This window comes from Haematobia irritans, chromosome 5, assembly GCF_050003625.1.
Source record: "Haematobia irritans isolate KBUSLIRL chromosome 5, ASM5000362v1, whole genome shotgun sequence".
NCBI lineage: Eukaryota > Metazoa > Arthropoda > Insecta > Diptera > Muscidae > Haematobia > Haematobia irritans.
The window spans coordinates 130,739,307-130,764,989 of NC_134401.1; the positions used below are offsets into that span (position 1 = coordinate 130,739,307).

The 25,683-nt window shown below is 27.6% G+C and overlaps 6 protein-coding genes across 6 annotated transcripts in view; 2 read left to right on the forward strand and 4 right to left on the reverse strand.

Moving 5' to 3' along the window:
* Positions 1 to 25,683, reverse strand: part of Wnt5 (Wnt oncogene analog 5) — a 533,000-nt gene that overhangs the window by 274,536 nt on the left and 232,781 nt on the right. The window lies entirely within an intron of this gene.
* On the forward strand, positions 1,204 to 1,742 carry LOC142241330 (uncharacterized). Its single transcript, XM_075313093.1, has 2 exons — positions 1,204 to 1,437; positions 1,503 to 1,742. The coding sequence occupies exons 1-2, from the start codon at positions 1,249 to 1,251 to the stop codon at positions 1,707 to 1,709; spliced, it is 396 nt and encodes a 131-aa protein (XP_075169208.1). The 5' UTR covers positions 1,204 to 1,248; the 3' UTR covers positions 1,710 to 1,742.
* LOC142239006 (uncharacterized) lies at positions 6,400 to 6,976 on the reverse strand. The gene is made up of 2 exons (XM_075310772.1): positions 6,740 to 6,976; positions 6,400 to 6,651 (listed from the first exon to the last, which is right to left on the reverse strand). Exons 1-2 carry the CDS (start codon positions 6,932 to 6,934, stop codon positions 6,433 to 6,435), a joined length of 414 nt encoding a protein of 137 aa, XP_075166887.1. The 5' UTR covers positions 6,935 to 6,976; the 3' UTR covers positions 6,400 to 6,432.
* On the reverse strand, positions 9,273 to 9,897 carry LOC142238657 (uncharacterized). Its single transcript, XM_075310353.1, has 2 exons — positions 9,663 to 9,897; positions 9,273 to 9,578 (listed from the first exon to the last, which is right to left on the reverse strand). The coding sequence occupies exons 1-2, from the start codon at positions 9,846 to 9,848 to the stop codon at positions 9,408 to 9,410; spliced, it is 357 nt and encodes a 118-aa protein (XP_075166468.1). The 5' UTR covers positions 9,849 to 9,897; the 3' UTR covers positions 9,273 to 9,407.
* LOC142240319 (uncharacterized) lies at positions 13,886 to 14,551 on the forward strand. The gene is made up of 2 exons (XM_075312025.1): positions 13,886 to 14,125; positions 14,200 to 14,551. The coding sequence occupies exons 1-2, from the start codon at positions 13,931 to 13,933 to the stop codon at positions 14,392 to 14,394; spliced, it is 390 nt and encodes a 129-aa protein (XP_075168140.1). The 5' UTR covers positions 13,886 to 13,930; the 3' UTR covers positions 14,395 to 14,551.
* LOC142240320 (putative salivary secreted peptide) lies at positions 14,802 to 25,173 on the reverse strand. The gene is made up of 2 exons (XM_075312026.1): positions 24,576 to 25,173; positions 14,802 to 15,006 (listed from the first exon to the last, which is right to left on the reverse strand). Exons 1-2 carry the CDS (start codon positions 24,753 to 24,755, stop codon positions 14,830 to 14,832), a joined length of 357 nt encoding a protein of 118 aa, XP_075168141.1. The 5' UTR covers positions 24,756 to 25,173; the 3' UTR covers positions 14,802 to 14,829.

Sequence of the window (25,683 nt, forward strand, 5' to 3'; positions counted from 1 at the left end):
GTTTCGTTAGGAAGTTAGCGTGATTTGAACAGACGGACGGACGGACGGACATGCTTAGATCGACACAGAATTTCACCACGATCGGCTTTGAAGTCACTTGCTACGTTCCTTTGGCCAGCCAACCAATTCAATATAGAACTGCATAGCCATCTCGTTGAGAGAATCGTAAACACCATCTAGTATTTATTGAGTAAAGGAGTATATATACCAAAGACATTTCTACTGGGTGTTTGTCTGATTTAAATCTCATTCAATTTTTCACATGGAAGCATTGCTAATATTTCAGATAATGTGGTGGAGTCTAATATCCATTTAGCCGTCCTAATGACGGACAAAACCATCTTACTCTGTACGACTTCGGTATTTTGACCCATTCCCGGCGAAGCACTACTTTTATTGCCAATCATACTCTCCAAAATTTCCCAGGCGTAAAAGTCCAATGAATTGAGTAGATCCGGAGATTTTTGTAGCCATTGTGCAGTAGAAATAAAGCGAGGAATTTGTTTTTAAAGATATTCTTGGTTGAAGCATGCTGAGCGCGATGGTGCTGAGTCCTGTTGGAATGCCCATTATGTGCGGGTGGAATGTTTGTCAGGCCAGGATTTCAATACTGTTCAGGACATTTTCTAGATAATATTCTGAATTTAATTTGACCCCACGGTCATTGAATACGAGTAGGGACGACCATCGGCCGTTAAGGCAGCGCTTGAGTTCTGGTGTAATTTTCAGCTGACCTCATTTGCTCACTTACCCGAACATTTTGTTTGTTCAGTAATCGCTCAACTTGATCGCAGAAAGCCAAATTCGGTAACTGGCCACTTTCGTGCAAGACACGCAATTCCTAGGCTTTTTAGAATCAAACCTAGGCTTTTTAGAATCAAACTACGTTTACGATTACAGCAATAATTCACGTAGTTATAACGCCGTATCTTTATTACAATCTACACACTCTATCTCTCTTCTAAACAATTGCGTCTACATTTTCCAAATCATGCAGTAGGGTATCTGAGCTTCGGTTCAGTTTGTTAAAGATTATTTTCCATATGCTATAGCAATAGGCTGGTATTAGATAATACAAGAAAACTTTATTTAATGAACCTGGAAAATTCATAACCTATAGCTTAAAGCGTAGCTATAAAAACCTAACCTATTTTCATTATAAATACTTATTGTTTCCTCTCCTATTCAATTCATTTAAAAAATAAATAAATACGAGTGTATATTGCAAACACCTAGCCACTAACCAGAATGTTATCTATCAAGTATATCTTAACCTTCGGCATTGCAATTCTCGCCTTAAGTATAGCCTTAGTATCTGCTATAAGTCGTGATTGGGGCATCAAAGTTCCATCGGAAACGCTTATACATCAACTAAATATTGATCTTCCTAAGAAAAGTTTTAAAAAACATACAGTTCTTGTAAACTTTCCCGGTCCAGTAAGTAAACTATTATTGAGTACTTTGGTGGCATTTGTTTTGAATTTCTTGATGTTTGTTTGTAGGGGAAAAATAATCCTTCCACAATAACTCGAATATCACAAATCGATCATGGATCTCCGACTAATTGGGCAACAACATATCTAAGGAGTGGCGGACCAGGTTTTCAAAATGCAACGCTCGAAGTTAATTCCCAAAAATCTAAATTAGTCAATGTTACATTACGTTTCTATGCGAAAAAAGAGGGCGTTCATAATCAATATATAAATTAACAAATAATAAAGTGATTGATTCTACCAATAAAACTAATCGGTCTTTAATAAACAAAAATATAAAATACACTGTGGTATCAATCAGTAAATTGTTGAACCACTATAATATCAAAACATATTATTTAAAAATAAAAATATTAATTAAAGATAAAAATTTAATTTAATATTGAAACTTTTTTCAAAATTTTATTTCTATAGAAAATTTTATTTCTATAGAAAATGTTGTTAATATTTTCTTTCTATATAAAATTTTGTCAAAGTTTTATTTCTATTAAAAATTTCGTCTAAACTTTTTATATTTAGAAAATTTTTTTTTAGAGAAAATTTTGTCAAAATTATATTTCCACAGGAAATTTTGTCAAAATGTTATTTCTATAGAAAATTTTGTCACAATTTTATTTCTATAGCAAATTTTGTCAAAATTTTATTTCTATAAAAACTTTTGTCAACATTTTATTTCTATAGAAAATTTTGTAAAAATTTTATATCTGTAGAAAATTTTGTCAAAATCTTATTTCTATAGAAAATTTTGTCAAAATTTTATTTCTATAGAAAATTTTGTCAAAATTTTATTTCTACAGGACATTTTGTCAAAATTTTATTTCTGTAGAAAATTTTGTCAAAATTTTTTTCTATAGAAACTTTTTTCAAAATTTTATTTCTATAGAAAATTTTGTCAAAATTTTATTTCTATAGAAAATTTTGTTGAAATTTTATTTCTATAGTAAATTTTGTCAAAATTTTATTTCTATTAAAAATTTTGTCTAAACTTTATATATTTAGAAAATTTTATTTTTATCAAAAATTTTGTCAAAATTTTATTTCTATAGAAAATTTTGTCAAAATTTTATTTCTATAGAAAATTTTGTCAAAATTTTATTTCTATAGAAAATTTTGTTGAAATTTTATTTCTATAGAAAATTTTGTAATTTTTTTCTTTACAGGAAATTTTGTCAAAATTATATTTCTATTAAAAATTTTGTCAATAGTTTATTTTTATAGACCAATTGTGTCAAAATTTTATTTCTATAGAAGTTATGTCACAATTTTACTGCTATAGAAAATTTTCTCAAAAATTTTATTACTATAGAAAATTTTGTCAAAATTTTATTTCTGTAGAAAATTTTGTCAAAATTTTATTTCTATAGAAAATTTTGTCAAAATTTTATTTCTACAGAATCTTTTGTCAAAGTTTTATTTCTATAGAAAATTTTGTCAACATTTTATTTCTATAAAAACTTTTGTCAAAGTTTTATTTCTACAGAATCTTTTGTCAAAATTTTATTTCTATAGAAAATGTTGTCAACATTTTATTTCTATAAAAACTTTTGTCAAAGTTTTATTTCTATAGAAAATTTTGTCGAAAATTTATGTCTACAGGAATTTTTGGTGTAATTTTATTTCTATAGAAAATTTTGTCAAAATTTTATTTCTACAGGAAATTTTGTCAAAATTGTATTTCTATAGAAAATTTTGTCAAAATTTTATAGAATTTTTTTTTTTAATAGAAATTTTATAGAAAAATTTCTCAACATTTTATTGCTATAGAATAATATAATATGTCTATAGAAAATTATGTCAAAATTTTATTTCTATTAAAAATTTTGTCAATAGTTTATTTTTATAGACCAATTGTGTCAAAATTTTATTTCTATAGAAATTATGTCACAATTTTACTGCTATAGAAAATTTTCTCGAAAATTTTATAACTATAGAAAATTTTGTCAAAATTTTATTTCTGTAGAAAATTTTTTCAAAATTTTATTTCTGTAGAAAATTTTTTCAAAATTTTATCTATAGACAATTGTGTCAAAATTTTATTCTATAGAAATTCTGTCACAATTTTACTGCTATAGAAAATTTTGTCAAAATTTTAGTACAGAATATTTTGTCAAAATTTTAGTATGGAATATTTTTGTCAAAATTTTAGTATGGAATATTTTTGTCAAAATTTCATTTCCATAGAACATTTTGTCAACATTTTATTTCTATAGAAAATTTTGTTAAAATTTTATTTCTATAAAAACTTTTGTCAAAGTTTTATTTCTATAGAAAATTTTGTCAAAAATTTATGTCTACAGGAAATTTTGGTAAAATTTTATTTCTATAGAAAATTTTGTCAAAGTTTTATTTCTATTAAAAATTTCGTCTAAACTTTTTATATTTAGAAAATTTTATTTTTATAGAAAATTTTGTCAAAATTTTATTTGTATAGAAAATTTTGTCAAAATTTATTTCTACAGGACATATTGTCAAAATTTTATTTCTATAGAAAATTTTGTTGAAATTTTATTTCTATAGAAAATTTTGTCAAAATGTTATTTCTATTAAAAATTTTGTCTAAACTTTATATATTTAGAAAATTTTATTTTATCGAAAATTTTGTCAAAATTTTATTTCTATAGAAAATTTTGTCAAAATTTTATTTCTATAGAAAATTTTGTCAAAATTTTATTTCTATAGAAAATTTTGTTGAAATTTTATTTATATAGAAAATTTTGTAATTTTTTTTTTTACAGGAAATTTTGTCAAAATTATATTTCTATTAAAAATTTTGTCAATAGCTTATTTTTATAGACCAATTGTGTCAAAATTTTATTTCTATAGAAATTATGTCACAATTTTACTGCTATAGAAAATTTTCTCAAAAATTTTATTACTATAGAAAATTTTGTCAAAATTTTATTTCTGTAGAAAATTTTGTCAAAATTTTATTTCTATAGAAAATTTTGTCAAAATTTTATTTCTACAGAATCTTTTTTCAAAATTTTATTTCTATAGAAAATTTTGTCAACATTTTATTTCTATAAAAACTTTTGTCAAAGTTTTATTTCTACAGAATCTTTTGTCAAAATTTTATTTCTATAGAAAATGTTGTCAACATTTTATTTCTATAAAAACTTTTGTCAAAGTTTTATTTCTATAGAAAATTTTGTCGAAAATTTATGTCTACAGGAATTTTTGGTGTAATTTTATTTCTATAGAAAATTTTGTCAAAATTTTATTTCTACAGGAAATTTTGTCAAAATTGTATTTCTATAGAAAATTTTGTCAAAATTTTATAGAATTTTTTTTTTTATAGAAATTTTATAGAAAAATTTCTCAAAATTTTATTGCTATAGAATAATATAATATGTCTATAGAAAATTTTGTCAAAATTTTATTTCTATTAAAAATTTTGTCAATAGTTTATTTTTATAGACCAATTGTGTCTAAATTTTATTTCTATAGAAATCATGTCACAATTTTACTGCTATAGAAAATTTTCTCGAAAATTTTATTACTATAGAAAATTTTGTCAAAATTTTATTTCTGTATAAAATTTTTTCAAAATTTTATTTCTATAGACAATTGTGTCAAAATTTTATTCTATAGAAATTCTGTCACAATTTTACTGCTATAGAAAATTTTGTCAAAATTTTAGTACAGAATATTTTGTCAAAATTTTAGTATGGAATATTTTTGTCAAAATTTCATTTCCATAGAAAATTTTGTCAACATTTTATTTCTATAGAAAATTTTGTTAAAATTTTATTTCTATAAAAACTTTTGTCAAAGTTTTATTTCTATAGAAAATTTTGTCAAAAATTTATGTCTACAGGAAATTTTGGTAAAATTTTATTTCTATAAAAAATTTTGTCAAAATTTTGTTTCTATAGAAAATTTTCTCAAAATTTTATTTCTATAGAACTTGTCAAAATGTTATTTCTATAGAAAATTTTGTCAAAAATTTATGTCTACAGGAAATTTTGGTGAAATTTTATTTCCATAGAAAATTTTTTCAAAATTTTATTTCTACAGGAAATTTTTTCAAAATTGTATTTCTATAGAAAATTTTGTCAAAATTTTATTTCTATAGAAAATTTTCTCAAAATTTTATTTCTATAGAACATTTTCTCAAAATTTTATTTCTGTAGAAAATTTTGTCAAAAGTTTATTTCTATAGAAAATTTTGTCAACATTTTATTTCTACAGGAAATTTTGTCAAAAATTTGTTTCTATAGATTTTGTTAAAATTTTACTTCTATAAATTTTGTTTAAATTGTATTTCTATAGAAATTTTGTCACAATTTGGATTCTATAGAAACTAAATTTTGTCAACATTGTATTTCTATAAAAAATGTTGTCACAATTTTATATCTTTAGTAAATTTTGTCAAAATTTTAGTTCTAGTAAAAATTTGGTAACATTTTATTTTTATAGAAAATTTTGTCAAAATTTTATTTTTATATAAAACTTTGTCAAGATTTTATTTTTATATAAAACTTTGTCAAATTAATATTTTTATTTTATTTCAATTTTATTTCAATTCTATTTCTTGACGTATAATAAATATTTTTTACAGATGTCATAGAAAACAAACAATAAAGATAAGAGCTCGTTCACAACAAATGTTCCATATCAAGACATTTGTATCTTGACGCTCACTTCATATCGGTAAAATTTATTTGTAAGTCCCATACATATGAAGCAATTGATTTTAATTAAATATGTGTACGTTATGATATATATGGAAAGTACAAGAAGACTACAATGAAACCTCTAAAACTTGGACTCTATGAAAAACGGGACACCATTCAAATTTGCACATTTTTTTGAGGCGTTTGCTATGTTGTCACATTAAAACTTACCTCGCATAATTGGGCACTTCCCAAATATGGACAAAATTAAGGCGATCGTGAATATCGACTTTTGATATTGATAGTTTTCACTTTATATTTTTTTAATGTTTTCCCAAAAATTCACATAATAACGTTCTACATGTGGTAATTACATAATATGTAATGGTTGCAGTTACATTTTTGTTCTTATCCGATGTTACTTCTATAGTTGAATTAAAATGACCTGGTCCACCCTCACGTAAATAATAATGCCCATAATTACCTGGGCTACCCAAGTCTGTAATAAGTATGCCACTTAGGGGAACAGAATATGCTGTTCCCTACCAAGGGAAAAGAGAATTATTTCTTAATTATGAAATATCTCGTCAATGTAGATGTATAGATATACGATAAATAAAATAAACTTACGGTTATGGGGAATTTTTTTATTACTGTTTGTACTGGTTCTGTCTCGTTTGCATCAATATATACACGAGAAATGTGTACAATGTCAGACATCAACCCAATACCTCCGAAGACTGTATTTAAACGTCCAAATGCAAACGTACAGCATAGGGACAAAATCAACAGTTTTGAAACCAATGACAATTTCCATTGTGCCATATTTGTACTAATTTGATTTGGTTTGTCAATAAAGAACAAAATTGCTTTTACAGATTCATATATATGTGTGGAGGAAATCTTTTGTGAAATTTTCGGGGAAATTAATGAATTGCAACATCATGTATCGACCATATTTTTTTTTTATATAAATACTTGTTAAACCTCATGTATGTATAAGAGAGAAAATTATAATTGCGATTATGCATGCAAGACCCTGATTTATATATGATAATAGGGCTCCCAGCAAAAAAATACGTCTCAGAAAATGAGTATTGAAAATGTTCTTTTTGGATCGGAAAGTAGTGCTAAATTGACGTAGAAGCAATGAATTTACACAGTAGCCGGTGCATCACTTCTTAAGGTGTGATACGATATTTTGCCAAATAAATAAATTGTATAATTCTTTTTGTGATTTTTAATGCATTATAACGCCAATCTGAATCGTCTGACCTCAGACCCAGGTTCCACCCCGATACAACGATTATAACGATTATAACGACCTTTCAATTTGTTGATACCATTTTGATAGTACTCCTTCGGTTTTGCCTCAAATAGGCCTCAGTTTCGGCGATCACCTCTTCATTGCAGCCATTTCCCTGCGAGCATCCTTTTGAGGTCTGAGAACAAGAAAAAGTCGCTGGGGCCAGATCTGGAGAATACGGTGGGTGGGAAAGCAATTCGAAGCCCAATTCATGAATTTTTGCCATCGTTCTCAATGACTTGTGGCACGGTGCTTTGTCTTGGTGAAACAACACTTTTTTCTTCTTCATATGGGGCCGTTTTGCCGCGATTTCGACCTTCAAACGCTCCAATAACGCCATATAATAGTCAATGTTGATGGTTTTTCCCTTATCAAGATAATCGATAAAAATTATTCCATGCGCATCCCAAAAAACAGAGGCCATTACTTTGCCAGCGGACTTTTGAGTCTTTCCACGCTTCGGAGACGGTTCACCGGTCGCTGTCCACTTAGCCGACAGTCGATTGGACTCAGGATGAAACACTATTTCATCCATTGTCACATATCGACGGAAAAACTCGGGTGCTTTACGAGTTAACAGCTGCAAACACCGCTCAGAATCATCAACACGTTGTTGTTTTTGGTAAAATGTGAGCTCGTGCGGCAGCCATTTTGCACAGAGCTTCCGCATATCCAAATATTGATGAATGATATGACCAACACGTTCCTTTGATATCATTAAGGCGTCTGCTATCTCGATCAACTTCATTTTACGGTCATTCAAAATCATTTTGTGGATTTTTTTGATGTTTTCATCGGTAACCACCTCTTTCGGGCGTTCTCTGAGAACAAGAAAACGTCGCATTTCACCACGCTTGAATTTTGCATACGAATCAATTATTGTTGATTTCCCTGGGGCAGAGTCCGGAAACTCATTATCAAGCCAAGTTTGCGATCCTCCGCAGCCTCTTGGAGGAGCAAAATTCATCCGATCCGGTTGAAATTTGGAACGTGGTGTTAGTATGTGGTCTCTAGCAAACACGATATGGACACGAATTGGTCCATATCGGTCCATAATTATATATAGCCCCCATATAAATCGTTCTACAGATTTGATCTCCGGAGTCTCTTGGAGAAGCAAAATTCATCCGATCCGGTTGAAATTTGCAACGTGGTGGTAGTATGTGGCCGCTAATAACCATGCCAAATTTGGTCCATATCGGTCTATAGTTATATATAGCCGATTTTTTTTCTATAGAAAATGTTGTCAAAATTTTAATTCTACAGAGAATGTTGTCAAAACTTTAATTCTATAGAAAATTTTGTCAAATTTTTATTTCTATAGAAATTTTTGTCAAAATTTTATTTCTAAAGAAAATTTTGACAAAATTTTATTTCTATAGAAAATTTTGTTAAAATTTTATTTCTATAGAAAATTTTGTTAAAATTTTATTTCTATAGAAATTTTTGTCCAAATTTTACTTCTATAGAAAATGTTGTCAAAATTTTATTTTGTCAAAATTTTATTTCTATAGAGACTTTTATCAAAATTTTATTTCTATACAAACTTTTGTCAAACTTAATTATATACGTATTAAATCTGCCTTTTTTATTTTAATATATACTACGTATGGACTACCTTGCAATTTAGAGACGGTGTTAGGAAGTTTTAAGATACCTTGCTATCGATCAGTTTCTACGCAATCCATGGCTTCGGCCTGGCCGAACTTACGGCCGTATATACTTGTTTTTAATTCAACTTAAAGGGAACACTTCGATACTGTTAAGTTTTATGAACAAAAACAACGCTGACCGTTAGTCTCAAAATATAAAAAGTTGCCCACAGGAAACTTTTGGGTCGAAAGGGTTAACAATCAATTAATTTTCTAATTTAAAAATTCCTAATTTTTGCGTCTTTTATTTCTACTTAAAAAAATCTAAATAATACTTGGAAATATTTTAGACCATCCTGTCGAAAAAGGATTCATACACTTTACAATAGTGAAATTTTCGTCACTTTTTATTTCTGAAATATGTAATTTCTGCATGGACAGGCGCATACTTTTCAGATGTAATTTCTATAGTGGCATTAAAATAGCCTGGTCCTCCTTCACGTAAATAGTAATGCGCATAACTTCCTGGTTTACCAAAGTCTGCAATACGTATGGCATCTATGCGTTTATTCTAACAAGAGAGAAAATAAAAAAGTATTATTTTGCAGTTATGAAAGATCTTGTCTTGATGTAGATGATAAAAAAATTAACTTACTGGTCTATCGTATTTTACTGTTACTGGTTTCGTCTTGTTTGCGCCAATATTCACATAATCAGTATATATAACTACGGAATTATCGCCAATAATTCCCAAGAATTGAACAAGAGTTCCACATGCAAACGTACAGCATAGGGACAAAATCAAAAGTTTTGAAACAAATGGTAATTTCCAATGTGCCATGTTTTTACCTTGGAGGTTTACCAATTTGTTTTCATAATAAAAGACAAAATTGCATTTCCAGATTCCTATATATGTAGAAGAAATCTATTTGCAATTTTCTCGAAATTAATGAAATGCAATATCATGTCTCCATTAATTTTTTTTTTTTAGAATTTGAAAATGGTTGTTAAACCACAACTATAGTAAACGAAGGCTATTTAGAGCTATTGAATTTATATAGCTGATTCTGTTAGTCTAATTTTGCATTTTCCAACTGTAGGTTTAAATATGTAACGAATTTAGCACACACAGAAAAATACGTCCGTAGTTAAAAAAATGTTAAATTAAATTTATTTTTATTGCCAAAAAATTGGTGTTTATTTTAATGTTTCGTTTTTGTTTTTATTTTTCAATTTTTTATAGTCCAATGAAATTTTCCTTCCTTCCTCATAACGTGGTACAAAATATAGAGAGCTTTCTCTGTTAAGACGTGCTCGATACATGGTTACCACAGTTACAATTGGTAGAAAGGTAGAATTGTTACTGTTTCGGTAGACAAATTTTTTGACAAAATTTTCTATAGAAATACAATTTTGACAAAATTTTCTATGCACTAAACGTTTGGCGAAGTTATCTATTGAAATAAATTTTTGACAAACAAAAGACATACAATTTTGAAAAAATTTTCTATAGAAATAAAATTTTGACAAAATTTTCGACAGAAATAAAATTTTGACAAAATTTTCTATAGAAATAAAATTTTCTACAGAAATAAAATTTTGGCAAAATTTTCTATTAGTCAGAATCATCTCCTGAATAAATCTAGCAGATTCTAGCTGATTAGTCTAACTTTCCATTCTTCACGTAAAGGCTGCAATTCGTAACGAATTTAGCACACACAGAAAACAGTCAGTAGTTAAACTAAAGCTAAATATTACATATTTTTATAGTAAAAAAAATATTTTTTTTAGTTAATAAGGTCGTACCTACTACAGAGAGGTCTTTCTCTGTTAAATCATATAACCTCCACGGTTACCACACTTGGAAGAATTCTACCCACAATGGTAGATATTTTACTGTTTGGGAAATTGGTAGAATTCATGATGTTTTGGTAGATTTTGCAAAATATACCTCTCAAACTAAGAGGTTTTAAATTCTCTACTGAAATAAGAATTTTGGCAACATTTTCTAAAGAAATAAAAATTGTACAAAATTTTCTATAGAAATAAAATATTGAAATTTTTCCACGAAAATAAAATTAGAAAATATGCTATAGAAATAAAATTTTGACAAAATTTTTTATAGAAGTGAAATTTTGACAAAATTTTTTATAGAAATAAAATTTTGACAAAATTTGTATAAAAATAAAATTTTAAAATTTGTTTCTATAGAAATGGAATTTTGACAAAATTTTCCCATAGAAATAAAATTTTTAGAAAGTTTTCTATACAAATAAAATTTTTAGAAAATCTTCTATACAAATAAAATTTTTAGAAAATTTTCTATACAAATAAAATTTTTAGATTATTATCTATATAAATAAAATTTTGACAAAACTTTCTATAGAAGTTAAATTTCGACAAAATGTTCTATAGAAATAAAATATTGATAAAATGTTGACAAAATTTTCTATAGAAATAAAATTTTAACAAAATTAGCCATAGAAATAAAATTTTGAGAAAATTTTCTATAGAAATATAATTTCGACAAAATCTTCTATAGAAATAGAATTTTGACAAGATTTTCTACAAAAAAAGATATTCTGACAAACTTTTTTATAGAAATAAAATTTTGGCAAAATTTTTATATAAATAAAATTTTAACAAGTTTTTCTACAGAAATGGAATTTTGACAATTTTTTCCATAGAAATAAAATTTTCGAATATTTTCTATGGAAATAAAAATTTTCTATAGAAATAAAATATTAAAATTTTTGATATCTCTACAAACTTTTTTATAGAAATAACATTTTGACAAAAATTTTTTATAGAAGTGAAATTTGGCAAATTTTTTTATAGAAATAAAATTTTGAAAAAATTTGTATTAAAATAAACTTTTGACAATTTTTTCTACAGAAATGAAATTTTAACAAAGTTTTCCATAGAAATAAAATGCTTAGAAAATTTTCTAACAAATAAAATTTTGACAAAATTTTCTATACAAATAAAATGTTGACAAAATTTTCTATACAAATAAAATGTTGACAAAATTTTCTATACAAATAAAATTTTGACAATATTTTCTATAGAAATATAATTTTGACAAAATTTTGTATAAAAATTAAATTTTGACAAAATTTCCTATAGAAATTAAATTTTGACAAAATTTTCCAAAGAAATAAAAGTTCAACAAAATTTTCTATAGAAATAAAATTTTGACAAACTTTTCTAGAGAAATAAATAGAAAAATAGAATTTTGAGAAAATTTTCTATGGAAATAAAATTTTGCATAAATTGTCAATAGAAATAAAATTTTGCAAAATTGTCAATAGAAATAAAATTTTTACAAAATTTTCCATAGAAATAAAATTTTGAGAAAATTTTCTATAGAAATAGGATTTTGACAAAATTTTCTACAAAAAAAGATATTTTGGCAATCTTTTTTTATAGAAATAAAATTTTGACAAAATTTTTATATTAATAAAATTTTAACAATTTTTTCTACAGAAATGAAATTTTGCAAATTTTTCCATAGAAATAACATTTTTAGAATATTTTCTATGGAAATAAAATTTTGACGAAATTTTCTATAGAAATAGAATGTTGACAAAATTTTCTATAGAAATAAAATTTTGACAAAATTTTCTATAGAAATAAAATTTTGACAAAATTTTCTATAGAAATAAAATTTTGACAAAATTTTCTATAGAAATAAAATTTTGACAAATTTTTCTATGAAATAGAATTTTGACAAAATGTTCTACAAAAAAAGAAATTTTGACAAACTTTTTTTTTATAGAAATAAAATTTACAAAATTTTTATATAAATAAAATGTTAATAATTGTTTCTACAGAAATGAAATTTTGCAAATTTTTCCATAGAAATAACATTTTTAGAATATTTTCTATGGAAATAAAATTTTGGCAAAATTTTCTATAGTAATAGAATTTTGACAAAATTTTCTATAGAAATAAAATTTTGACAAAATTTTCTATAGAAATAAAATTTTGACAAAATTTTCTATAGAAATAAAATTTTGACAAAATTTTCTATGAAATAAAATTTTGACAAATTTTTCTATGAAATAAAATTTTGACAAAATTTTTTATAGAAATAATATTTTAACAAAATTTTCCATAGAAATAATATTTTCAGAAAATTTTCTATAGAAATAGAATTTTGACAAAATTTTCTATAAAAAACGATATTTTGACAATTTTTTTTTTAAAGAAATAAAATTTTGACAAAATTTTTATATAAATAAAATGTTAATAATTTTTTCTACAGAAATGAAATTTTTACAAATTTTTCCATAGAAATAAAATTTTTAGAATATTTTCTATGGAAATAAAATTTTGACAAAATTTTCTATAGAAATAGAATTTTGACAAAATTTTCTATAGAAATTAAATTTTGACAAATTTTTCTATAGAAATTAAATTTTGTCAAAAATTTCTATAGAAATAAAATTTGACAAAATTTTCCAAAGAAATAAAAGTTCAACAAAATTTTCTATAGAAATAAAATTTTGACAAAATTTTCTATAGAAATAAAATTTTGACAAAATTTTCTTTAGAAATGAAATTTTGACAAAGTTTTCTATTGAAATGAAAATAAAATTTATACAAAATTTTCTATAGAAATAAATTTTTACCAATTTTTCTACAATATCAATTTTTTACAAAACTTTAAATAGAAATACAATTTTGAAAAAAAAATTCTATAGAAAAGCATTATTTCATTGGGTTACAAATATAAGTAAAAAGGCTAATATTCCACTCCATCCTATAGTAGAGTGTTTTTGTGTTTTGCAATTCTAAAAATTTTATAGCAGAAACATGATATTACATTTCATTTAAAAAGTTTTTTAATATATAAAACTGGGTGAAAAACAAAATCGCATTTTATTTAAAAACAAAAATCTTTAATATCCCATAAAAAATATGGCACATTTAAAAATTTCCTTGATCACAATATTTTTGATATTGGTCCCATACAAGACGTTTGTATTTGGATTATCGTCTTTTTACTGGGGCCATATTAAAAAAAATCATGATATTTTACACTCTGATAGAGTAGATATTACGCCAAAGTTGACGGAACCGCTACAAACGGTGACTGTACAATTCCCTGGACCAGTAAGTTGGGTGTTTTGTGTTTAATTTAGATTCATTTATATTTATCAATCAATTGTATCGTTTTTGTGTCGAAGGGAAAAACAAATCCAACGCCCCTGGCTGCCATACTTGTCCACGACTATAGTAGTCCAGGAAGTTATGGGCATTTCTATATACGTGATGGAGGACCAGGCTATAATTATTCCACTGTAGAAATTACACCTGAAAATTTCCAACCCGTCAAAGCAACCATTACATATATCATAGACGGATTAAGTCATTCATTTTGAGCTACAAATCTCATTAAAAAATGAAATGGTGCAAAAGGTTAAGGCGATTTTTTTTATAATATATGCAACAAGATCACTAAAAGGGCTTGCATCAATATGTATGCCCATATGCCGAAGTAAATAATTAGCTTTATTAAATAAAACAATATGAAAAAAATTCTTATTTATTTTTTTTATAAAAAATTATGGTGTTGGTGAATGTAGTTTTTTTGGATTCTTTTTTTATGCTGCTGCAAGATGGCTGTCAAAATGAGTGTGAATGTAATTAATGCATAATATTTGCATTTGCTTTTTTTTGGTTAATTTTTATTTAGTTTGTTTTTTTAAAAGTTGTTTGCTATTTAGTATTATTTTTATTGCTTTGATTTGTGTTTTTTGTTGTTGTTTATAAATAATAATGTATATAATTTTTTTTTTAGATTTTTTCCATTGATTTTATTTGCCATAAATTTCTACACGAAATATTAAACCATAATTGTATTGTGATTGTAGTTTAATATTTACAAAATTGAAACCAGGTCCACCCGAATATATTGTGGCATGTCCACCCGTTCCATTGGTAACTTGATCGAATGCTCTGATACCGGTGATAATGCGGCCATTTCCAATGCCCTATTAGGAGTTTTTTTTTATAAAAGGAGAAATAAATTAATGAATTAATTATTATTGTTTTTTGTGTCTTTGTGTTTGACATTTATTTATGTAGGCTATTTAATTAATTTGTTTTCTAAATCAATATCATACATTGAAGGTTGTCATTTGATTTAATTGTAAGTGATTTTATCTATTTGCATTAACTATAAATACAATTATTTAAAAAAAATAGTAATAATAAAATGAAATAAAGAATAGAATTAACATAAATGATTTATATATTTTACCGTAACTAATTAAAAAAAAAAAAATATTGTAAAAAAAGTAATAATTGTGACCGTTTAACATGGTAAAATTTCGTGTCAACGACACTGTAGAGTTGTAGTGCTCTCATTCGTATGTGTAGACGTATAGATTTGGTTTCATATTTATTATTTCAAATTATATAGGGTAATTTCTATTATTTTCTACTACAACAACGAATTATGCATAGATAGTAGTTAGGGACTGTAGGAATCTCGGTATTTAAACAAATTTTAATAGAATTGATTTATAATTTGTAAAAACACGGTAATTTATGTCTATTATTCAAAACATACTATGAAAATACCTCACAAACATAAATTCAAATATTTCGGTACTTTTAACTTAGTAATAGAATCCCCATTGGGAGCCAGTTGCAAAACGAAAGTCGTCTAATTATTGAGAATATCTTAATGATCATTGAGAATTCTGGCTGCACTCCAAGGCATGAATGTAGGTATTAGAGGTGTGTACGTGAGATGAAATTGTCATAACTCACGCATGAGTCGTGAGTCACGCTGATGGCAACGGCGTGAGTGTGCGTGAGTAACGAAAATAATATCTTCGTGAGTGTGCGTGAGTAACGAATTTCGGAAAATACACGCTCACGAAAATAATCCCGTTTACGAACATAAAATGCTTACGAGTTGAAATCATTTATAATTTTAGTGACATCTCCTAGGTGCTAAGAGTTTTACAACGTTCTATAGGTAACATAAATTACTCATAAAATTATTCGTGAGTCACGACATTTTTCATAAGTCACGACATTTAAAAGATTTTCATGTGTGAGTACAAATTTTCTTTTCGTGAGCGTGCGTGAGTCTTACCAAAAAATATCGTGCGTGAGTGTGCGCGAATAAGATTTCTCCGTCGTGAGTGTGCGTGAGCAAAATATTACTCACGTGCACACATCTACTATGTATAGGTTTTGTATGGGTCTTGTTCTATTTATTATTGCAAATGCATTAATATTTTCTATTTCCAAGGGTATGGTCACACTAGGCAAATATTTGAAAAAAATGAGAGTCAAATTGTTATCCAGAACCATTGCAAAATATGTGGATATACTCCTCTTATTATGTTGGCTAGGGTATGTGAAAAAATTGCTATGGCGACGTATTGTTTTTTGATTTCTGTTATGGTACGGCCCAGTGGGACTGTACCATAACCAAATGTCCAACTATGTTGGAATTTACTTAATAGTAGTTAGAGACAGTAGGAATCCCGTTAATATGTATTTATAAAAATAAAATTAAATGGAATTAATTTAGAATTTTTTTTCTTGATAACTGCACATTAATATACATTTATTAACTATTTCTTTCTAATTGTCTTGCAACTCTACACCAAGTGTAGTACAAACGTAAAGTATGGGGATTTCTTCCGACAAGAGAGCATTTATAACCCACGGCAATTCACATGTAGTTTGTTACTATTTTTTTATTCCAGACCTCTTTTATTACATGTATCACATGATTTTCTATAAAAAATATGAACTATACTGAACATTACTGAATAGTAGATAGGACTGTAGGAATCCGTTAATTAAACCAATTTTGACGATATGTATATATTTTTTGAAAATATTTTCATTTAAAAACAAACTACTACTTTATTTATTTTTATACCCACCACAATAGAATGGTGATGGGGGTATAATAAGTTTGTAACATATCGAAATATTTGGCAAAGATTCGTCTTTTGTGTGCACGCAAGTCATCTTCTTTTTGATATAGCCTCCATATAAACCGACCTTCCGATTTGGGGTCTTTGGCTTATAGAAACCGTGGTTTTTATCCAATTTGTTTGATATGGTCCTAAAATAGAAGTATTTTAGTATCGGTCCATGTGTTAGTATAGCCCCCATAAGACCGATCTCTCGATTTAACTCCTTACGGTTTCTAGAAGCCGTAGTTTTTAGCAGTTTTGCGTGAATTACGATTTACGTTTAGATTTAGTTACGTTGGATTTACTTCTTATCGGCCCATTTGGTAAGGCCTCCATATAGACCGATTTCACTTCTTGTGGGTATAGAAGGCACACTAATCATGAAAATTCCTTGAAACTGAATGTGAAATTTCCAGATTTCTCTTCTCTTAATCATTCAAATAATGGGGGTAAAAATCTAAAGCTTTTAGATTTCAAATCAAGGCGCGGTATTTCATAATTTTCTTGTACAATTACAAGAAATGTTAATGATTACTCTAAAACTCAAACAATAATGGTTCTTATAACATAAATCCAGAATCTGATCTAGTCTTCATAAATACTAAAATCGTTAAATTTATCTTCGAGAAGTGTACTGTTTGAACTGCTCTGTTGAGGAGATAATCTGTCATCAAACTCCCCAGAAATTTTCAAAGGAAACTATAATATTTTATTCATGGTGGTGGGTATGTAAGATTCGGCCCGACCAAACTTACTCATGTATGTACTTGTTACATATAGTATTAAAATTATTAATTTTTGGATTTTATTTTTTTTTTTTTTTTAATATCCCGACAATAAAGAATTTTCTATCCACGGTCATTCACATATATTTTCAAGCACTGTTGCACTATCTCATTTTGGAAGTATCACACGACTCATTTGCAAACGTTTCTACCAAGGAAGTTATATTAGCAGAAAAAAATAAACCCCAATAGTAGGTAGTCACATTAGGAATTATATTAATTAAACCACTTAATTAAATATATATTTTTTTAATTTTCTATCCATGGTCATTCAATAATACTTACAAGCCCCAGTTACTACCACATTGTACAATGTCACGTGATTCATTTGAAAACGTTTCTGAAATTTTATATTTAAAAAAAAGCTTCAGACGTAGTAGGTACGAACAGTAGGAATTCCGTTAATTAAACAAAAACAAATGAAAAATTGTTAATTTTTATACCCACGACAATTCTCCTAAATTTTCAAGCACTACCACATTTTAAAAGTAACACACGATTCACTTGCAAATGTTTCTTTCAAGAAAATCGTGTACAAAAACTACACGTGAATAGTAGGTACGAACAGTAGGAATCTCGTTAATTAAACAAACTCAAATGAAATAATTTTTCAGAAGAATAATGCAAATTTATTAGCTGCGTAGAAATATATATAATGAATTTAGCTCAATTGGCTGAACTTCTTACTTAAGTTTACAAATGTTATTTTGTGAATGAAATGTTTTTCCTACGGTCATTGACCTATATTAGAGGGTGGCAAACCTTAGAATTATCACGTGTTCCTTTGGGAAAATAATTAAAAAGAAAAACTTCTTCAAAAAAAATTGTCAAAAATAAATAAATAATTAAATAAAAACAAATATAAATTAATTTTTTTTTAAAATAGATTCTGCACTTAATGAACCCTATGATTATATTTTATTTATTAACGCATCGTCAATGAACTATGAGTTATCAATTTTATTTCTAAGATGTATGGGTCAATGTAGCTTGTGATAGGCATTTCTAATGAAACTTAAAAATTTTGTTTTTTTGCAAAAAAAAAAAAAGAATAATGCACCATATGTTTTCAGTTGATTTTAGTTTACACAAAAGACCTTCACACTAAACCCTAGCTTTTAAAACATCGCAAAATTTTTATTTTGCGTTCTTGTCACATATTTTTTTTTTGCTCATAGTTTTTTTCTTCTGTTTTAAAAATAATTTTCAATTTCATTCAACACTATAGTGCCATGCAAAATTATTTAAATAAATGAAAAAGGCAAAAAGAAGCAAAGCAAAACGCACACAATAAACGACGCATGTGTCTACATAATGGTTTCCATGAGACGAATATCTCTTATCAACGAACGAACTCCATATAATTTTAATATGCTATAAACTAACGTATAATAAAAAATAAATATATACGATGTCGTGTATAGTAAAAAAAAAATAATGCCAAGTAGCCGCAAATAAATGAAATAATAACACAAACGTTTAGCAAAATCGCGTTCACCAAGATTTCCGGTAGCAGGAAAACGCAATTTTGCACAACTTAATTCATGTGTGTAAGTGTGTGTGTGTGGCAATGTGATCATCATTATTTACCCATACATATGCAATAATTCTATGACTAATTTCAATCAATGTAAACCCTTAAAATCCTAAAATGATTTTCGAAAACAAAAAAAAAAGGGAAAATAAAAATTACCCATAAAAAATTTCAAAGAATTGAAGTGTCGGAGGGAAAAAATTAGAAAGCAACCTTGAGTGAAAATAAAATCAAAACAATGTGTTTTTGAGATTTTTGTTTACTTGTTTGTTTATTATTTAAATGAAAAGATCACAAACCACCCAATACCGAAACTTAATTATGCGCTCCGATAAGGATTTACTTGGAATCCGAGATTATTTTTCCCCCGTTCCAATATGAAAACAAAGTAAAGATGTTTTTTTTTTTTGGTTTTGTTGTTTCTTTGTAGAAATTGAAATGGCCGGAGAAAAGAATAGAGGCATCCAGTAAAATGAAAATGACGGTGATCGCTTGATAAGGGCTTGATACAAATTAAAAAATTTCACACAATCTAAAATAAGGGGTAGCCAGATGGTTTTAATTCAGAAGTTAGATACAAACAACAAACATATTATATGGAAAGTAAAATGACTGAACTTAATAGCCAAATAATTTAAAAAATCAAAATTATAACTCTATCCAATATCATAAAAGTTTCCCTCGCTAAAGACTTTCTAGACAGCTTTATCGTTTAGAATTTCTTAAAAGTGGCATAAAACGTGTCACTTGTAAGACAAGGTGGCACACAAGTTTTGAAAAATTAGGTGGCACACTAGTTAAAGGAAGAAAAAACAACAAAAACTATTATTTATTATAATTAAAAAGTGTTATAAACTTTTTTATACGGGCACTAACAACTTGGGGCTATTGTACTAAGGAAGGAATTAATAAAAAAACGGCACAACATGGCAAAAAAGTGGCAGAAAAATGTAAATAACATTGCATTTAGTGACGCAACATAAATGTGACACAAAAGTGTCATCGTTTAAAAATGTGGCAAATTTGCCAGTAAATTGTCACAACGGTAATACTGGTTAACAGTCATTATATGAGTGATGGAAATAAGACCTGATGCACTGAAAAAATTTTCACCAAAATATTTTCAATTAAAATTTTAATTGAATTTATAAAAAAAAAATATTCAATTCAAATTTTAATTGATTCAACAAATTTTTTAATTAAAATAAAAATCATTAAAAAAATAATAGTATCAATTAATTTTGAATTGATTTTGGTGATTGATACAATCATTACTGTGATTGAAGACATTTCAACAAAATTTTAATTGGATCAATTAATTTCGTGATTGAATCCAAAAATTATTTCTTTTGGTGTGTCTTCCTGATTTTTCCTCATTTTTTTATACCCTCCACCATAGAATGGGGGTATTTTAACTTTGTCATTCCGTTTGTAACACATCGAAATATTGCTCTAAGACACCATAAAGTATATATATTCTGGGTCGTGGTGAAATTTTGAGTCGATCTGAGCCTGTCCGTCCGTCGGTTGAAATCACGCTAACTTCCGAACGAAACAAGCTATCGACTTGCAACCTGGCACAAGTAGTTGTTATTGATGTAGGTCGGCTGGTATTGCAAATGGGCCATATCGGTCCACTTTTACGTATAGCCCCCATATAAACGGACCCCCAAATTTAGCTTGCGATTGCTCTAAGAGAAGCAAATTGCATCCGATCCGGCTGAAATTTGGTACATGGTGTCAGTATATGGTCTCTAACAATCATGCAAAAATTGGTCCATATCGGTCCACTTTTACGTATAGCCCCCATATAAACGGACCCCCAAATTTGGCTTGCGATTGCTCTAAGAGAAGCAAATTTCATCCGATCCGGCTGAAATTTGGTACATGGTGTTAGTATATGGTCTTTAACAACCATGTAAAAATTGGTCCATATCGGTCCATTTTTACGTATAGCCCCCATATAAACGGACCCCCAAATTTGGCTTGCGATTGCTCTAAGAGAAGCAAATTTCATCCGATCCGGCTGAAATTTGGTACATGGTGTTAGTATATGGTCTCTAACAACCATGCAGAAATTGTTCCATATCGGTCCATAATTACATATAGCCCCCATATAAACCGATCCCCCGATTTGGCTTGCGGAGCCTCTAAGAAAACCAAATTTCATCCGATTCGGCTGAAATTTGGCACATGGTGTTAGTATATGGTCTCTAATAACCATGCAAAAATTGGTCCCCATCGGTCCATAATTATATATAGCCTCCATATAAACTGATCACCAGATTTGACCTCCGGAGCCCTCTTGAAAGACCAAAATTCATCTGATGCAGTTGAAATTTGGTACGTGGTGTTAGTATATGGCCTCAAACACCCATGCAAAAAATGGTCGAAATCGGTCCATAATTATATATAGCCCCCATATAAACCGATCCCCAGATTTGATCTCCGGAGCCCCTTGGAAGAACAAAATTCATCCGATTCGTTTGAAATTTGGTACGTGATGTTAGTATATGGTATCCAACCACCATGCAGGAATTAGTTCATATCAGTCCATAATTATATATAGCCCCCATATAAACCGATCCCCAGATTTGACCTCCGGTGCCTTTTGGAGAAGCAAAATTCATCCGATCTGGTTGAAATTTGGTACGTGTTGGTACTATATGGTATTTAACGGCCATGCCAAATGTGGTCCATATCAGTCCATAATCATATATTGCCCCCATAGGAATCGATCCCGAGATTTGGTTTTGGAGCCTCTTTGAGGAGCAAATTTCATCCGAGTCAGTTGAAATTTGGTACATTGTGCTAGTATGTGGCCATTAACAACCATGCCTAACTATGTCCATATCGGTCTATAGTTATATAAAGCCCTCAGATAAATCGATCTCCAATCACACAAAAATTAGTTCATATTAAGTTCATAATTGTATATAGCCCCCATATGAGCGACCCTCATATTTCAATTCTGGTTCTCCTCTACCACGTATGGACTAACTCACAATTTAGAAAACGATGTTAAGAAGTTTTAAGATACCACAACCCAAGTAATTCGATTGTGGATGACAGTCTTTAGTACAAGTTTCTCTGCAATCCATGGTGGAGGGTACATAAGATTCGGCCTGGCCGATCTTACGGCCGTATAACTTCCCAGCAAAAAAAGCGTCGCCAAAAAAGTAATGCAAATGTTCTTTTTGGATCAGGAAGTGGTGCAAAATTGACGCAGAAGCGATGAATTTAACATGGGCTTGTCATAGGACGGAAGTACTCCATTTCAACAGCCGTTGCACTGAATTTGCATCACTTCTTTAAGTGTGATCCGAATTCAATGTTTTGGATGTAAATTAAAAAATTCTGTGATATTTTCTCAAATAAATAATTTTTATACTTTTTTATAATTTTTAATGGATTCTAACGCTTGTCGGAAACGTTTGACCTCAAATATTTTCAAAAATTCGCACTTTTTTCAGAATGGATTTAGCATTTTTTTCCGGCTAAAGTTAAATGATTTGTACCATTTTATGAATTCTTACTCTGTTTTTAACCTATTTGAAACAAAAAAAGTTAAAATTACCCATTAAAAGTATGAAGAAACCAAGTTATAAAAAATCGAATTAAAAGAACTTCCTGGGTAGTTAAAATAAAGAACATCATAGGGAGTGCATCTTCTGGAAGTGCTTTTAAAGTTGTGCCTTTGGAAGAAGTTCTAGATTTTTTTGCTGGGTTGTTTTAATTGGTTCAATTAAAAATCAATCAATTATTTATAGTATTATTTTATAATTATTTTTCCTTGAAATGCTTTTCTAGGGATTTTGCACGAGCTTATTCTTTTTTATAAGTTTTCCGAATATAATATTTTTCCGATTTATTTCGGGCGTCTTAGACCAGTGTTACCAGTATTGGAGAATTTTCCCCGAATTGGGGATAATTTTTCCGCGGATGCAGACGAAATTTTTGAGTTGGGGACTTTGGGGATTTGTTGGGGGATTGTCATAAATTTGGACATTTTTTGTGGGGTTTTTGTTTAAAATCGGTTTATTATAACATAGAATAATGATTTATATGAAATTCTACATAACTAATAAAGAAGCACAGCAAATCGTAAAAACTTTAAAAAGAAAACTGTGCTCTTCACTATTATTAAAATGGGTACAAATGGCGCTTTTGAAATAGAAACGGACACAGGATTTTATTTTGGGGGCCCAAGAGCTCATTTATAATTTTTCTCAGCTTGGGTAATTTTTTTTTTTAATTTTTTAAATCATTTCGAGAGTACTCACACCTAAATTTTGTCCCTCATCAGAGTTCATCATTGACTAGGACAATACATCCCTTAAATATAGAAATAATGTAGATGGTTCACCATCATTTTGATCTGCAAGCCATTTTACTTAAAAAAATCGATTACAAACACATGGTGACCGAAGACCAATTTTCAACTCTCTGGAATTTGGAAGGCGATCACCGGTGATGTATGTTAAAAAAAATCGTTTACAAATATTTACATAGTGACCGAAGACTAATTTTCATCTCTCTGGAATTTGGAAGGCGATCACCGGTGATGTATGTTTTAAAATATATTTTTCATTATTACTGATTTTCTACAGCAGAGCGTATTTCTTTATTTTTTCATAAAAACTTGTTTAGGGTGGATTTTTGGGGACGAGAGAGTCCTGTTTTTGGGGATAAGAGCCAGAAGAATACTGGCAACACTGGCTTATTGTGATAAATATAATATTATTAAATGAATTATATTCGAATAAATTTTTTTTTTTTGTTGAAAATAAAATATTTTTCATTATTTAAAATATATATTTCATTATTTAAAAATTTTCATTTTACTTTTTTATTTATTTAATTTTATTATATTATTTATTTAATAAAAAATTGAAATTTTAATTAAAATGCAACTACTTTTCAATTTTTTATGAACAACTGAGTTTTGTTATTGATTTAAATTTTATGAAATGGAATCAATCATAAATTTTTAATAGATTTTTTTTTTGAAATTCAATTAAACTTTTAATTTTATTATTTTATTTATTTAAGAAAAAAATAAAATTTTAAATAAAATGCAAATATTTTCAATTTTTTTATGAACAACTGAGTGTTGTTATTGATTAAAATTTTATGAAATGGAATCAATCATAATTTTTTTTTTTTTTTTGGAAATTCAATTAAACTTTTAATTGGATATTTTTCGGGTATATATATATTCACTTAATTGTCCTATTAAACCTTCAATGTATGATATTTCTTAAAAAAAAAAACATCTACCATAAATTTCTTACATTTTTGGGATATACGATCTCGTGTGTTACATATTTCTCAGGCGATGAAGCGTTGAATACTTGTTCGGCATGCAATAGCTGGGCGGAATTGGAGATGTTGCCCCAAGTACTGGATACGGCATAGGTGGTAGCCACTAAACACAGCACCAAGGTTATAATAATGAATTTTAAATCCGGCATATTTGATACTCTGGTGTTTAGCTAAATAGTTTTGATCACTAATATATTAATTATTTTTTTTAGTGGTAGCACTAATATTCTCAATTTTTTTTTTGGGGTTTTATTTCGTTTTTTTTTTCTTTTTCTTACAGTTTTCTCATATTTTTATAAATATATTATTTTTTAATTTAACAATTTCAATTTTTGTATAATTTTAAATTATATATAGAGTAAGGGTTTTTTATGTATTGCACATTTATTTTACTCGTATTATTTTGTTTTCATTAATTTTATTTTAATTTCTTTATTTTCAAAATTATTTTTATTTTATTTTTTTTTCGTATAAATGGCAGTGTGGTTTATCTTAAGATTTTTTAAGTTCTATTCGCCGTTCTGTTGTTCAGTAGAGAGTTGAGATCTCTTCTGAATTCAATTTCTGATTAATGTGTAAAATTTTTTTAAACTATACCAGCAGCTGGTCATCAAGCCCATGGCCCAGCCTCTCTTTTCATTTTTATTATTCTGATTCTCTTTACTTTTGTTTCCTTATCTGTTGTGTATATTTCGTATTTTATTCAACGTTGTTTTGTATTTGGTAGGTTTTTGTTTAAGCAAAAAATAATAATAAAAAAATCTACACGAAATGAAATCCATATAATGAACTGAAAAATGGGAAACATGAAGGCATGAAAATGTTTTTGAACTTATGTCCAATATTGAATCACACAAAACATTCAGATACGAACTTATATCAGTGACCACATGGAACAATGATGCTACATTGTTGAATATTACTGATCTACAAGCCTACAAGTTGAAAGTTATGCATGACGATAACAACCCAGCAAAAACTAGGTAACTACAACTCATTACAATTTGCATTACCAGCAGTAAAACTCTCATTACACGTTGCATTACATTGCGATGAATTATAATGACTAACTTATAA